At 46.9% G+C, this 16,177-nt stretch overlaps 1 protein-coding gene across 10 annotated transcripts in view; it reads left to right on the top strand.

Moving 5' to 3' along the window:
* The window catches only part of RGS8 (regulator of G protein signaling 8), a 40,193-nt gene that overhangs the window by 12,301 nt on the left and 11,715 nt on the right, over nucleotides 1-16,177 (top strand). For 5 of the 10 annotated variants that reach the window (XM_074322515.1, XM_074322518.1, XM_074322517.1 and 2 more), the window contains exons 2-5: nucleotides 724-797; nucleotides 2,718-2,846; nucleotides 5,275-5,376; nucleotides 6,225-6,289. In XM_074322515.1, coding sequence (XP_074178616.1) covers nucleotides 2,821-2,846; nucleotides 5,275-5,376; nucleotides 6,225-6,289 — 193 coding nt within the window. In that variant the 5' untranslated portion in view covers nucleotides 724-797; nucleotides 2,718-2,820. Of the gene's footprint in view, nucleotides 1-71; nucleotides 394-484; nucleotides 508-723; nucleotides 798-2,717; nucleotides 2,847-5,274; nucleotides 5,377-6,224; nucleotides 6,290-16,177 lie in introns of those variants that run through there. The other 5 variants (XM_074322511.1, XM_074322512.1, XM_074322516.1 and 2 more) reach the window with 4 other exon arrangements.

Below are 16,177 nucleotides of genomic sequence, written 5' to 3'. Positions count from 1 at the left end.
GAAATTGGGAAAAAGGGGGTGGAATTTAGATGTGTGACCTGCCCCGTAGCTTTCTTGCTCTCTGCATTTATCACATCACATCACACCCAGCAAGACAGCCCCCCTCCTCCTGGCTCATTAGGAGATTTGATTCGGCTTGGCTCCTGCTACCAGCAGCTGTCTGGGGCAAGATCTTTATGCTCCCTGCTCCCCAAGCAGCGACCAGCCTTCAGCCAGCAGCACAACTCATTAGAAGAAAGCCCCCTGGACACTTGATTTTCAGCTCATTGGTGGCCAGAAAGAGTTAACACGAACGGCTCCGCTGCCCCCTGCACAGCCTCTGGCTTGTGGGGACTTCTCCCTGAGCTGCCGCCAAAGGACCAGGGAAGCAGCTTAGTGAAGCTGAGGAGGAAGGTGCGGGAAGAGTGCCAGGCGAGCTCTGCTCAGGGGCATCTCCTGCATCCTGCCAGTGAGGATGGGCGTGCAGACTGTGCCCCAGAGCCGGAGCCGAGCGGCTGCCCGCTGGGTGTAGGCTGCTTCAGTATTTACTGGATGTGACAAGCAGGGAGAAGAGCTTTCCACGGGGCTGCTCGCTGCCCGGCTCAAGTGGTGGGAGGTGTATTGTGCATGCATATGTGTGTGTAGGGGAGTGTGCGCGCACACGTGTGCCTGTGTGTTCATGCACACATGCCCTTCACCCGCCAAGGATTTGATTGCTAAAAGAAAGATCTGCTCTTTCCCCAGAGCTCCTTAACTCGCAGCCTCTCTGATCGTCCCGTTGGCCAAGAGCTGCAGACCATGAGGACTGGTCAAAGACAGTGAGTATTGCTTTTGCTTTTCTCTTTCCTCTCCGGGTACCCGTGTGGGCTGATTGCATTATCCATATTTAATTAACCTGCCTCTCCATATTGATTGCTTTCTCCCTACTGAGGCTCTTAGTCTCCCTTCCCCTCTTGATAAATTTTTGCTCTTTGCTTTTATCCTCCCCTCCCCCGGAGCTTCCTCTGTTTCCATTATGTCCCATCCTATAGAGTCACCTGTAACTTGATGTCCACCAAGGAAGGCACATGTACTGTGGGTGCAATCACACCCTTGGCCTTCCTGGGCTCTGCCTAACCCCAAACTCTGCCCCCCAAAAGTCAAGGGCCAAATGGGATAACAGCCCCCAGGTGCTGGCATGAATGAGGAAGCTGGGGGTCAGAGAACCCTGCAGATTCTTATTTAATGGGCTCCAAGGCTAAGCCAAGGGGTGGTGGACGGTCTGAGGGGCACTGGTGGGCAGTGCTGGATTTGGAAGAGAGGCAGGCATCTAAGCAGCTCTGGCAAGCCAATGTGGGCTGGCAGAGGGAATGGGAAGAGCGACAGGGCAGTGACAGGAGGCCTGGTGATACCTGCCCCAAATGACCTTGCCTGCTCTGTATGTGGGTGGTAGTCCCAGGTCCTGCTCAGCTTCAGGATTATGAAGGCCCTGTCACAGGCTTCCCCCTCCTCTGGGGCTGTGTCCCACCAGCCAGAGAAAATGAGGCTTAGATGCCCCAAATAGTGATTTCTAGAGAGCCTTACAGGTATAAAGAGCTCCAATTTCCTGCCTTCTGAGCAAGCAGGTATACACACATTTAGGTCCAAGTTTAAGGAAATGTCCCCACTGTCAGGGAACACAACCCATGTCAGTTTCCTGGGGATGAGCCTTGCACAAAATCTAACTAATTTTTTTTTTTATTTTTAGCTTTAACAAAGCAATCTTCTTATTGTATTAATCATGCTAATATTGGAGAAGGTATTTTTAAAAGTCTTTGTGAAATGTTCCAGGTAGGATCAAAATGATTTAAATGGATCTTGGAGGGGCCTTATCTATCTAAATTAAGATTTTTTAAAAAATGAATTCTATGTTTGGTGTCAGGCTTCCCCAGGGGATCCCTTTATGGATAGGCTGCTGTCTTCACGTGTTTCTTCCTATCAGTTCTCTTCTGTGGGAACAAAGGGTTTGAAGCCCTGAGAATGGGATCCTCAGGAGAGAGAGATTATCAGTCAGTCTCAGCCTCAACCTCTATATCCCCTTTTCCTGATGTCTTCCCCACCTCAGGTCAGAAACAGGCCAGCGCCTGGGTGGCAGAAGGCCAGGCAGCTTCCATATGGGCAAGAAAGAATGACTTGCCTGTTCATTTCTTCAGCCTGTGTGTGCGATCCCTGCAAAGGGGCAAGCCTGTGTAGTGACAGTGTCTGACAAGCCTCTCTTGGAGTTATCCAATCTTCCTCCTGCTCACATCCTCCCAAAGCTCCCCTGCTCCCACCTCTAGGACAGGTTCCAATCTTGGAGGGAGGCGAAAATCAGAACAGCGGCCAATCAAATTATTCTGGAGCAAGTGCTGCCCCTGCCACCCCCTCCTCTGACCGGCTGGTCACTTGGGCCTCACTAGAGTAAGGCAAAGAGAACAGTAATTTTTGGCTTGCCAGGCCCATGCCTTTCTCCCCTGGGACATGTGTCCCACTTTCCTAAGGATGGCCAGTAGTTGGGGGAAACAGAAACTCCTGACTAATAGGCAGCCAGGTGAACCCACCCAATAGTGGGTTCTTGTCCATCCTCGGTAGGTTTCCTTGGCTCAGACCAAGCAGATGATTTTGGGGAATGGCACGTGTGGGGGGTGGTATTTGGTTGGCAGAAAGCCATCGGAGAGGATTTGTAGCACAGTAAGATAAGAGAGGGTGGCCCCCTCTTACAGCAGATTCTTTGATTTTAGGTGAGAGGACGTGAGAGGGTAAATCCCTGTGCCCCGCAGTCTTATCTCTCGCCCTGACGTCCCTGCACACCTGCCAGAGGGTTAACCGTAAGCGGGTGCCTGTATGGCCGCCTTACTGATGCCACGCAGGTAACTGATGCCAACTTATCTTCCTGCCCCTGGCCCTCTGCTCTTCGTCCACCTTCCCACCTCCCCTGCTGTTTGAGCCTCCCAGGGGTACGCAACTTGCCTCTGTCCCCCAGGATTCCTGTGTGGACTGTGCTATCCTTCTCTGGTGCTTCTTGCAAAGTTAAGGCCTTGCAAGCAGGACCTGCCTGAGCACCAAACCCTCCCATCGACGGGTGGAACTTATGTGCATGAGCTTATGTTGAACCATCTAGGGACCTCCCTGAGTTACTGGGACAAGGAAGAAAGATGAGAATTTGATGTTTTGCTTTCTTTCTTTCTTTTTTTTTCTTTTTTAAGTAAACTTAACCTCTGACTGTTGCTTCTACTCTCATTATTATATAGACCTAACTAAAAGGTCTCAGACCTAACTCAGGTCTCAGAATATTTTGTGGAAGATTTTTGAAAACGATTGGGCAGAATCACGGGTGTCTTGGTAACAAGTAGCACCCTTTACACTGGTCCCTGCTAAACCTTGTTAAATGGCTTGCATGGATCTGCCATTCTTTTGGTAATTCTCTTAATTCATCTTTGGGGGCATTGGCCCGACTGTTCCGTGATGGATGGTTTCGAGGAACTGACTCACTGAAAGTTGGGTTTGGGGCTGGGCTGCAGCCTGAGCAAAACCTTTACTTGAATTCATGGAATGTGATGGCTCAAGGGCCCTTGATCAGTTGCTTGCGTATCCTGGTGTTCGAGCGCCCTGTGATTTATAAGAGGGAGCAGACATGAGCTGTTCATTGGCGCAGGCCAGAGGATGGCTATAGCCAATGTTTTGAAATGCCACAAAATCGATGGCTTCACAATGCGCCTGGCTGAGAGGGGAGCTGGGAGCCCAGGATATGCAGTTTTCCGTAGGAGAGGCAACATTTCTGGGAACTTGGATGTTTCAGCCTTCACAGGCTCCTTCCTTGGAGATGGGCTGTGGGATATAAACGTTGTCCATCTTCGCCAAATATAATACCAGCCCAGTAGACATTTGTTAGGTTTCTGTGAACAATTAGCCCAGGGATAAAAAACCCATTTGAAGTAAAAGGAAGAGATGGAAATGGATGACCTCCAACATCTCTGCCTAGGCCTAGGATTTGTGGAAAAGAGGAATTCTTCCAGGCTGGAAGAATTTCCTTTCAACATGGAGAATGACATCATCTAGGATTATTTCCGTGGCAAGTTGTTACCAATGTGTGCCTTGCAGTCCCCTTTTATAAGTCATTCTTAAGTCCTGATCTGATTATACCAAATCCCTCCCACTTACCTTTACCCTCCATGAGAGGAATTGCCATGGTTAAAGGTCAGGGGTCAGTAAACTTATTCTGTCAAGGGCCAGAGAGTAAATATTTTCGGGTTTGGGAGCCATATAGTCTGTGTTGCAACCACTCAATCTGACCTTCTGCTCGAAAGCAGCTTCTGACAATATGTAAACAGTTGGGGGTTGTTGTGTTCCAATAAAACTTTGTTTGCACAGACAGGCATCTTACAGGCTATAGTTTGCCAACGCCTGGTTAAAGGTGAAAAGGGGCCAATGCTGGGGTTCAGAAAGAGGCATCGTTTCTCATTGGATCCTCCACAATAGATAACTATTTAAGTGTTTGGCCCTTAGGAAAATAAAATATATGAGAGTTTGACACATGCATGTTAAAATTTTAAACATGCTGATTGAGATAAGCCAAACTAGAAATAGGAATATGAGAGCTTGGTTAAGTAAACGAAAGAACTGACAAAGAGGGCACTGGTTCTTCATGGTCGAGTGTACCAGTGGCTCGTCTCACCTGCAGGCCTCAGTCCCTGCTGGTCTGTCGCCATTCGTGTATATCCTCAGGTTTGTGGCATGAGTGAGTGGGAAGAACCTGAGTCAGAATTGACCCGCCTTGAAGCCCCGTGCTTTGTGCTCTGAGACTCTGTGATACGCACCCCTGTGTCATGCAAGCAACCCTCCACTCTCCATGTGGGTCCTACTTCCGGGGTTTTGCCATCAGGAGCTGCTGCTGCTGCCACTTTGCCCTCCCAATGGGAGAGCACACTGTGGAATGTTATTTTATCATCGCTGTATTTCCTTTCCCCACAGAGAATCCTAATTTAGAAATTCTACCAAGCTAACGACCTTCATTGACTTACCGTCAACTTGCATGTCAGCTTTAAAAAGCCTTAGGCCTCTGGGGGCAGGGGACCTATTACCTTTCCTGTAGTCAAGCTAGGGAGTGAGTATATTCCTTGATCTTCTAGGTGTTCCTTCTCTTGTTCATGAACTCTGCAGGGGCACCCTGGGGAGGCTAGGGGTCGGGGGAGGCAACACTGGCTCCTGCAGCAGCGGCAGCTCCAGGGAAACTTGATGGAGCTACTGCCAGCTCTTATCATGACAGTCCCCGTCCTTCTGCCCCTGTGCTTGTTGCAGGAACAAAGGGATGAGGACTCGACTGGGATGCCTGTCTCACAAGTCAGACTCGTGTAGTGATTTCACAGCGATCCTTCCCGACAAACCCAACCGTGCTCTGAAGTGAGTAGTGAGTAGTATGGCCGCTTGGCATCCCCAGGACGCCCACCGTGTGGTACCCGCCATCGGGCTACCGAACTCGTCCTTTTCTAGGGACTGTTTGACCCAATGAGTAAAGTGACGATAAATGCCTGCCTCCTGGTAGCTTCTTTTATACCCCAGAACAGCGAGAGAATGTTTATTTTCCTTTTCAGAATGTACAAGAATAACTTAACTCAGAATACTTTTTGACTCCTTTTTACTTTTTAGAAAACCATAGTATCCACCACCCTTCTAAAGCTGCGGTGAAGGATATTTCTTCATTCTACTTAGTGGCCAATCTGAGCCCTCAGTTTGGAAATGAACATTTCAATCCGCTCTAAAAATCTGCTTAGGTTCAGGTCATCTGGATTCAGTGCCTCTATTATGCAGGCTCCAGGTGATAGGCTATCAAAGATGTTACTTCATTTAACCCTCACAGGGTTCCTTGATGGGCGTCCTTGTCCCCATTACAGAGATAAAGAAACTGAGGTGACAATAAGAGATGGACTCAGGAGTTCAGCCTAACTTTTCTGACTCCAAGACCGGTCTCTTTCCATTGTTCTCTTGACATTTTTAAATCATGGACTTACTTCGGTTTGTTTTTTAGACTGAAAGCCAATATACTAAGTTCACTGAATTCCAATCCTGAGATTTTTGTCCATCAGTTATGAAAGAAAGTACACATTTACAGGGATAGAATTTCAGGAATCCAGGTATGGTCTTCATTTGCCCCCGTTGTTTCGATTTGTTCTACTGAGCAAATCTCAGAGGTGGCTGGAGGAGAGAAGTCATTTCAGAAATATTCAAGAGGGATGTTTCTTCTTTCCTAGGAGACTATCCACAGAAGAAGCTACGAGGTGGGCAGATTCCTTTGATGTGCTTCTCTCCCACAAGTGTAAGTAGAATTCAGGTTTTATCCTCTTGTGGCGAATCATCCATAATTTAGTAAAAGTTGCATCAAAGCCTTCCGTGCTTCAGGTACTGTGCTAGGTATCCCCAACAGCTCTAGTCCCTGTCCTCGCAGAGCCTTCTGCCTGGAGGCACATATAGATAATAAAATATAATTTACATGCAGTGGAAACAGGGCCTTCTTTTCCATTTTCTGGGTTGAAAGTGGTCCCAAGAAGCATTCATGTTCTCATTTTAACAGGAAAGAATTTAGTGTAGGGAGTTGGGGTGATGGGTTCAGCGGGAAGGAGAGAGTCTAGATTCCATCCCAGATGTTATTTATAAAATGACCTCCCTCCAAGTCACTGGAGAACCTTGGGTTACTCTCAGTGAAATGAATGTTCTGTGCACTTTGTTATTCACTTGAGTTGGCAGAGTTTTGATGTTCTTGTTGCTTTTTATTTGGGGGGTTTATTACCTCAGCTGTATTGTGCCCCTCAGTTACTGACACGGTGCTAGTTTTACTAGAACACACTTGTTATCCCTCCTCTTCCATTTTTCCCTTTTGTCGTCTTCCACGCCTTTTGTTTCCCACAAAGGCAGAGATAGTTGTGCATATTTTGATGTGGGAAGGGCACTTTGATGGAAGCCAAACTTTGCAGCCCTGGCTTTTTTCTCATAAGCAAGTCCAATACACAGGGTCTTGAAGTCCTAGTGGCATCAAATACTCGGGAGTGGGAGAACAGGGCTGAGGAAGAGAGAAGGGTCTTTTGAAGAGAAAAGACGTTTTCATACAGATATTTGGCGCTCCTCTTAAATTCGTCTTGTCAATATTAGAAGTCCTGATTAATCTGGGAGCAGAAGCGTTGCTTTTAGTTTAGAGCAGGGGTGTCCAAACTTTTTTCAACGTTTTTCACCAAGGGCCATATGCAGTAAAATACACAAACAGCCAGGCCACTCACTCGAGGTGAAGTACGTATTGCCTCACCTGGTTTATTTAAGTAAACTAAATATATTTTTGGAATTTGCTATGGGCCAATTAAAAATGGATCGCAGGCCGCAGTTGGCCCGCAGGCCGCAGTTTGGACACCCCTGGTTTAGAGAATAGTTTCCACTGAATTGGGGAACACGAGTTTGTACAACGAAGTGCAAGGCATTGGTTGGTAGTCAGACCTGTGTTCTTGATTTTGACTGAGCTCAGCTGCTAGATAGGTGAGTACCCTGTCGGAGTCCCGTGGTCTTCAGAAGATGTCTTTAGAAATGATTTTGCTTTTGACTGGATGAGCACTTCCTTCTGACTATGCTCCTGATCCTAATACTAATTCAGAAATGCCTTTGAATAGATTTTACATTGAAATGCAAAATCTGAGGATAAGCACGTATTGTAACAAGTAATTTCGTGAGATAGTCATTTTACTGTTCTATGGATTACACTTAGGAAGGAAAATAAAGCAGTGTAGATACAGCATATATAACATATGGTTATACCCCCAAACAGAAGCGTATGTGGTGAATTTGCCAAGGTAATGGCATATATACGATAATACTTAGGATTTGATGGGAATGCTTGTTTTTTATGAGGCTATTCTGACTTATTTCCAGCAGTTACATTGGGCTAAACAAGTGTCACTAGCAATTTACGCCTTTTTGGCTGGATTTGATTCAAGGTCATCTTGAAGTTTTGTTTCTATTTCAGACTCATGACTGACTCACTTAGTACAAATCCCTGAGGCTGTTTCCTCATTCTGAAAAGGGGCTAGAAATACCTGTGTGCTACCTGTCACCTGGATACGAGAATCTTCATAGGAGGACCCCTTTGGATAGTTTTTGGTTCTCGGCTCAAAGGTGTTTTGTAAGAATATGGTGGTATTTTCTTAAATGATGCTTTTATTTATCAAATGCAAAATAAAGGTGCCTGGAGAATAAGGTTGCAAATTTTGATGCCAATTAGTAATGTTAAGCCATTATTGAGAGAGTTTTGGGTGGTAAAATGAATGGATGGAAGCTTCGGGGATATTTGGGTTGCTGCAGTGGCAAGGCCTGGAGATTTAAGAAGTTTCCTTTTATTTGATTCAATGACTTTTAGACCTGAAGACGTTTGGTCCTGCTTCTGTTAGGGATGCTTTTGGTTTCCAGGAATTCAATAACACTCTTCTGAGATGGGGATTCCACCAAGGGGTGAGAAGCTGGCACCAGATTGCTTCTTGGGAAATAAACTACAGAAATAGGCTTTTTTGGATTTAGAAATTCCGTGATGCTTCTTGAAGCCCGATGTTCTGTTTTCATTTCTGTTTAGTTTGGAAATAAAAAGCCAGTGGAGTAAACATCTATGAGAAGAAAAGGGTCTTTATTCAGGGGTCACTGGCAGAATTTCAAGGTTTTAGAATATGAACATTTACTCCCCGTGAAGGCTGTGGAGCCCAGGTTACCTTGGAGAGCGTTAACAACTTTCTAAAAGTCTAATTAATTTAGGTTAGTGTTGTGACTCAATTAGGGTTGATTAAGCTTTTCCGAAGGGATTGCGTGTGTGCTGGTCCCTTAGGAGGGACAACGGTTGATCAGAGGTGTACCGGGCTTTCAATTAAGACAACAAAATGTCCTAAAAAGAAAGGAGAATCACTGAATGACAGGGCACCAGAAAAATGTGCGTTAGTTGAGAACTTACTCCCTGGTAATTCTCCACACCTAGGCAGCTGTCCTCCCTGAGTTCAGATAATTATTTTTGTTCCTATTCTGAGTCTACAGAACGTCTTTACCATCCCTGCTTTGCCGGGTGTTTTGGGCACTCATTTCTTTTAAAAAAAATGTGTATCGAGTGTTCATTATGTACAAAATCTATGCTAAGCCATTGGTTGGTTGATGAACAGGATAATCCCTCCCTGGTGGGCAACGCAACTTCCTGAGAAAAACAGACACGCATACAAATAACACCACAGATAATGCCACGTGCTGGCTACAGACAAAGGGGCTTCAGGGTTTCTGATAGAATCTGGACGTTCAGTGCTTGCTCCTCCTAAATTCCATCTTGTCCATATTAGAAGTCCTCCCTTCTGGGAGCAGAAGGGTGCTTTTAGTTGAGAGCATTGTTTCCATTTCATCGGGGAACATGTTTCTGCACAGTTAAGAAGAACCTTGGCTGGTAGTCAGATTTTGACCCAGCTCTGCTACCCACCTGCTGGGAGGACTTGACAGAATCCCTCCATCTTCTTGGAAAAACTGCTTCCTCATTTCTACAGTGAAAGATCTGGAGTAGGACATCTCAGAGGCTCAATCCCTCTTGTTCTAAAATGCTGTCTATAGAAACCACTGAGGTTCGGCAGGGGGTTTGAGTCAGCGCTGCCTGCAGGGTTATGTGAAACTACAAGAAAGCTCAAGAGGCTGGAGCAACCAGAAGAGGGGCTAAGCCACCTGTGTTATGATGCCTTCTCCTCTCCTTGGTCCTTGGCAGGGTCCCACTGTCTAGGGAGCACCTCACAGATTCCACTCTTGGGGCGGGGAGGTTGGAAAGAAAGCAACTTTGCTATTTTTTAAATCTGAGAATAAAAAATATCTGGAAGGCAAATATTTGGAGCAGTTTTATTTCCTGTCACATTTGCTGACAACCACAGTACAAAGCTAAAGAAGCACCCACTGAGGTCTGAGCACTTGCTCAGTGCTCTCTCATTCTCTTCTTTAACTAACAAATGAAAAATGAAATTAAAATTGCTGATGGCTTCGTTAGATAAGACAGGATTTCTAATGTGCATTAACTTGGCATCATTTTCCTGTTCATCCAGTAACGATTAGACTTGGTGTCTGAATTGTGCATGTAGCCCGCCCCCCAGGGTGTGTGTGTGGACACCCAGAAGCATTTCTACCTCTATAGCTCATACCTGAGAGAGTGAAGGCTCCCAAGCTGTGGGAGACCTTTTCTGACAGGCTGCCGGGGAGCAGGCCCAAAATAGTGCGTCTTCTGCTTTTATTCCTCATGAGGGTAAGGCATATGCTTGTTATTTGTCCAGCTTTCAGTGGGACATTCAGTCTTTAATTCTGAATCAATTTACCCTTCCTTCCTTTTTCTCTTCTTCCTTCCCTCCTCCCTCCCTCGTTCCATGCTTCCTTTGGTTTCTTTGGACATAAAAGGTGGATTCATTCCAGTTTTAAGGTGAAGGTGTAAGCAGGGCTCCTTCCTTCTTCCACTCACCCGTTTCAGCCTGATCCCACACCTAGATGGCAGCGCACCTCACCTGGCCATCTCTTTGGCCTTAGCTTTGTTTCATTGTTTGCATGGAGCATGGAGGGTCACTACTGACCTGTCCCCACCAGACCCAGGGAAGGCTAGGTTAGTGCAATAGTACAATTGAAAGCTCTTTTGTGTTTTCAGAGTCAGTATCCATCTCTGAGAAAAGACCAATAAAGAAGCTTTTAATTTTAAAAAATTAGCTTCCTTTGGGATCACGGTTAAGATATAGAAAAATAAAATGACTTGACCTGGTCACACAGCAACCAAACAGAAAACCCAAAACAAACAAACAAACACTAAAATTACCAGCTCATGAAATCCCATAATTATTCATTCTATTGGTCTTTAGCTCTAGAATATACAGTTTAACAATCAGGTTTCCATTCACTGCACAGCTCTCCCCATATCCCTCTCCAAGCCAAAAAGTTTCTAGAAGAGATTAACTCCAAGTGTGATCCAAGGAAAGCAGCACCAGTAGCTGCTGGGAGCTGGTGAGAAATGAAAATGCTTGGGTTCTCCCTTACACCTACTGAATCAGCATTTCTGGAGGTAAGGGCCCAGCAATCTGTTTTTCCTCAAGCCCCCCGGTAATGTGTATGCCCACTGAAGCTTGGGAAGCACTTCTCTGAGATACAAGCGAGTACAACCATGAGCCTGAGCCATGGTGGGGCAGGTGGTCTGTGCTTTCCAAGAAACATACTAAAGACTGCATCGCAGCTTTCCAAAGTTCTCAGGCAGCACATTCCTTTGATGGTAGGTCATCTGTGTGTGGCAGATTCTACATTTGTAGCAGGTACGCTGGAGGGTGTTCACAGGAAATAAATATGGTAGGCGCGCTGTCCGGGTAATTTGAGGATAAGTGTTAGAAAGAGATATGCCATCCTCTCTACCCTATTGTAATTTTTTACTAGCATCCAGGAATGTGGGTGCACTTAGCCTTGAGAGGAGTGCCTGGGACATATAAGGCAACTATGAAAAGTTTGTTGGAAAAAGTTTGAAGGAAAGCAATTGCACCGGCCTCCCCCACCCATTCTGTCAATGACCAGCTATGTGACCTTGGCAAATTACATAACCTCTGTAAACCTCATTTCCTTTACCTGTAAAAGGGGAACAATAAGATTTAGCTTGTCAAGTTGTCATGAGAATTAAATGGGATGATGGTTGTGAGCTGCTAACCGTGATAAATTGTACCTAGCGGGGCTTCATACGAGCAAACTCTTGTTATTGTTTTCCTGATAACACAACATTAAATTCATTGAGGAAACAGGCGTCTCGTGCTTCCCATATGCTAGCGATGGCATCAGCAACTTGTGCCCACAGACAGCTTGAGGCTGAACATTGGGGGTAGGGTGGGGTTGTAGTAGAATCACAGTTGGGCTTATGCAAATTCCATTATACCTCACCCTCTTTGCCTCGTGAAGTTTTGGCAGCTTTTCCTTATCGCTTCCCAATTTCCCCTCAATATGTGTCAGAGAACCCCTCTAGGGATGTCGTTTTTAAAAGCCCGAAAGGTAAATCTGATATATGCCCTTTTTGAGAGTCCCTATGGTCTTCCTGTATCAAACCAACAAGACAAATATCCCTGGACACTTAACTTTTGCAGTCTCTCAGGCTGTGGACTGGTGGACATGGGGTTTTATAATACTTCTCTGGTATTAAAAAAGTCACTTGTGAATGCTATACTTTCACTGTATCAGGAGCACATCTCGGATGCCTCCCCATTAATGGAAAACTCCTTGCTTATGTCTTATAATAGTTGCAGCTCCAGGCTGTAGCTTGCTTCTTTCTGTTATTTGCCTCAGCTTCTGGGTGATAAAATAGGAAAGAACTTTGGAAGGGGCGTTGTAAGACTGAGGCTGTCCTTAGTCTTCTACCACGTCCTGGGAATAGAACCCAGGTAACCTCAGAGTATCACCATTTCCTTGGTGACGGGATCTCCTGTGTCCTTCTGGCTCAAAGACTGTCACTACCATCACATCCTACTACTCTTATAATATATCGTCTTGCTCTATATACACTAACAGAGGAGAGATCATTGAATAAAATTATGTTACTACAAGACAGAGGTATAATTAGCAGACCAATTCCTTGCCAGTAAATGCCAGTAACTGGAAATAGTTGGTTCTCTAAACAATATCCCTACCTAGATCTCGCAGAGCCCTAGTTATTTGTTTGAAAACAAATATTTATTTGTTTATTTTATAGCTAACACGAAAGAAAGGCTTTGATTCTTATGCTAGTCTCATCACAAATTTCAAATGAGTGAACGTGGTTCTGCCTGAAAGTGGTTTTGACTTCACGATTAGTCCACGTATCCTGGATTTGACACGTGTCCTCTGTCTGACCTTGGAACTCATTCACCAGTTTATTTTTTCCAATTGATCAGGGATGCACGAGGACTCTGGTCTTTGAGACTTCACTTTGGTAAACAGAGAGCTCAAAAAAAGGGAGGCAAAAAAAAATCATTCCTGTGAGCTCGTATTTTTCCAAACCTGGGAACTGAGCTAGACTCCAGCCCAGCCCCGATGCCAGCTAAATCAGGGCTCCTGGACCTTGAACTGTTACCTACGCCACCCTCCGTGCTGCACCAGCTGCACTGCTCATTCATAGTGACCCAGTTTCTCTCCTTATGTAAGCACCCTGCATCAAAGAACTGGAGGGAGAATACCAGCAGCCGGTAACATGTGTGGCCACAGCATGTGTTTTTGGAGATTGCTCAGGAGGACGCAAATATTCTGCCCAGTGTTCCAGGAATTCTGGACACAGCCTTTCCCTCCTGCGACTAGAGAGGCACCCTCAAAAAAATGGGGTAACAGTCTTAGAGCCTGGACTTCTTAGCGAGTCCTACGAAGTGAAAGGAAGACATGGAATGAAAAACAGGCAGGTCCCCGTGCTTCTCTCCCAGTTTCACGAATTGTTCACCACCCACCACGTTAAGTGACCAGCATTGTTCCTTTGGCGCCAGTCAGGCCATGTTCTGGATGATGACTCCCTAAACCACTGAAGTGGAGGCGTAATGGTCACAAACACGTGGGGAACACGCACCGTCTGAATGTCAGGCTCTGTGTGCTGTTTCCATGTGTTATGTAAACAGGATTATTGCCACAGTCCCACGGAGCAGGTGCAGTCAGGATCTGCATTTCACTGATGGGGAAACTGAGGCACAGAGAGCCTAGTGTCTTGCCCAAGGTCACACTTAGCTAGTGTGTGTTAGGCCACAATCCCAGGCGGAATAGCTTTAGGGATCAGAGAAAAGTCACTGTCTACCTGCCAGGAATCTGTGGGGATGAGATGGAGGGGAACTCCAGGTCCCTTGGTATAGGGGAGGGAGTAGTGTCTGGGGGGCATGGTGCCAGATGCATCAGGGCTCTGACAGTGGAAGCACAGCTAAGCAAAGCAGGTCGTTCTGAAAGATGCCAGGAGAAGCCGATGAGCCTTTCAGAGATAAACCAGCATCCTGCATGTTTGGACCAACTGCAGTTTAAGAACAAGCAAGAGGGGTGGGTCCTGGTTGAGAGAAAGGGAAAGATGGAAAAGGGGGTGAAAAGGGACAGAGGACAGAAGAAAAGGGAGGGGGCAGGAAAAGATGCTAAGGGGTGAGGGAGAGGACCAGGTGAAAAACTTACTGGGAAAAGGTGGGAAGTGATAAAAGCGGGAGGAGAGGATACAGATGGGAAGAAGAAATTCTGAGGGCTCTGGTCCCGTACAATCCCTTTGCTGGTCACATAAACAGGAAAGGTGGGCCAGGTAAGGACAAATGGTCTGTATGCAGAAGCCCTCTGAGGCCATCTGCTCTGGGAACGGGAAGAGGTCCTGCAGCCCTGGGGGGCTTTCCACCCCTTTGCAAGTCCATTGTTACCCAATGGTTTCTCTTTGCACAGTGACTCTCCGTCAGCCTTGTTCAGCACCCACCCTGGGAATATGAAAGGGAGCAGGGAGGTTGGTGCTGAGACGGGTGGGCAAGCAGAGGAGGAGGGCTGTGGGCAGGCCAGTCTGTGCAAGACTGTGAGCTTTTCAGAGTCTTTGCCATAATCTGTTATCTAGATGCTGCTGCTTCTCAGGTCCAGACCCTCCCAGGCCATGCTCCCCTTCTTCCCCATCTCTCCTTAAGCTCTTCCCTTGAAATCTCTGGCAAATTTCAAATGATGTACTTGCTTTGGTTCCCCTCCGACTCCCTTGGAAGCCTGCCCTGGTAATACAGGTGACCACGTTTTGGGGGAGGGTGCCTGAAAGAGCAGACAGCTTTACAAGGTCATTCAGCCATGCTTTGTTATAGCGTGCCCAGGCCACCGTTGGGGAATGTGCCTGTCTGTTCTGTGACGTGACGCTGCATCTCAGGAAGGATGCTTTGAGTGGGTGTCAGTGCCGTGGGAAGGGAAGGAAGAAAGTGAAGGCAGATTCCAGGTTATCTGTGGTACCTAGTGGCCTCAGAGAAGGTGATGGCGGATGTCCTGCTGTGGGAGACTCCTCAGCTCTGTAAGCCAAATGGCATATTTGCCCTGCTGTGGTATACTTTCAGCATGATTGTCTGATTTGGGGTCATTCATTGTCCATCCCTCCTTTGCAGAAATGACAATGTGGGACCCACCAATGATCCAGAATATAGACAGGCACTGTGGGCTCTGAGGTCACTCAGATATGTGTAAATCTACTTTCCACCTCTTACCGGCCCACGTGACTACAGACATTTAGCTTAAACTCTCCAAGATGGAAGACGTGGGCTTTGAGATGTCAAGGCCGCACAGGACTCAAACCCTGGCTCCAGCACCTCAGCCTTGATCATAGCGTTGGTGTAAGGATGAAGTGGGCTGATATACTCGTATGTAGATTGGACCGCGTAGACCTTGGCCTGGGGCATGTCCTCCATGTATGACGGTGACGATGTGGATGAGGAGGGGGATGTCAAACACGCAGCTGATAGCTGTGTCTGATGCAGGCGCATCGAAGTTATGACGGGGACACAGAGCAGAGTGCCAACTGCACCTGGGAGAGGTCATCACATGCAACCCTCCCCCTTCACAGATGAGGATGCTAAGACTCAGTGAAGTTGAATGCACTGTCTAAGGTCAGAACCTTATATAGGCTAATTATAGGGTTGCCTCTGATCAGAACCGGTGCTCCCGACTGAGACAGAGGTGCTCCCGCCCCACGTGGAATGGGCAAGTTTCGGTAGGCTGCCTCAGTGAAACTGCCAGACAGTCGCGGGCTGGGTATGCGTTCACCAGGCGTTTTACTCCAAATCCCCATCCCCACTGAGATGGTCTCAACTGCTTTCGATCTAATTCGGTTGAGTGGTACTTCCATGCCCATCTTTGCCTCTGTGGTGTTCTTCTACTCTCAGATACTCCTCTGCCTTCCTCGGTGACTTTTCACTTGCTCCCATCACATGCTGCCCTGGCACTCCCTCCCCTCCCCTCCAGCATCACTGGCACAAGCATGGAGCGGGCCCCACCCCCGCACACACTGGACCCCCAACTCACATAAGGATGCTGGCTTTGTAGATTGGCATCCTTGCCACTTACTCACCATATGACCTTGACCTATTTAACTTCTCTATGCTTCATTGTTCTCCCCACAAAATGGCAACATATTAGGACCTACGCTACCACTTTGCTCTGCGGAGCAAATGGGACAGGGACCATAAAACACTGGGTGTGGCACCTGGCCCAAAGT

Source organism: Rhinolophus sinicus, linkage group LG17, assembly GCF_036562045.2.
Source record: "Rhinolophus sinicus isolate RSC01 linkage group LG17, ASM3656204v1, whole genome shotgun sequence".
NCBI classification, from domain to species: Eukaryota; Metazoa; Chordata; class Mammalia; order Chiroptera; family Rhinolophidae; genus Rhinolophus; species Rhinolophus sinicus.
This window is presented reverse-complemented; position numbering and strand designations above follow the sequence as displayed.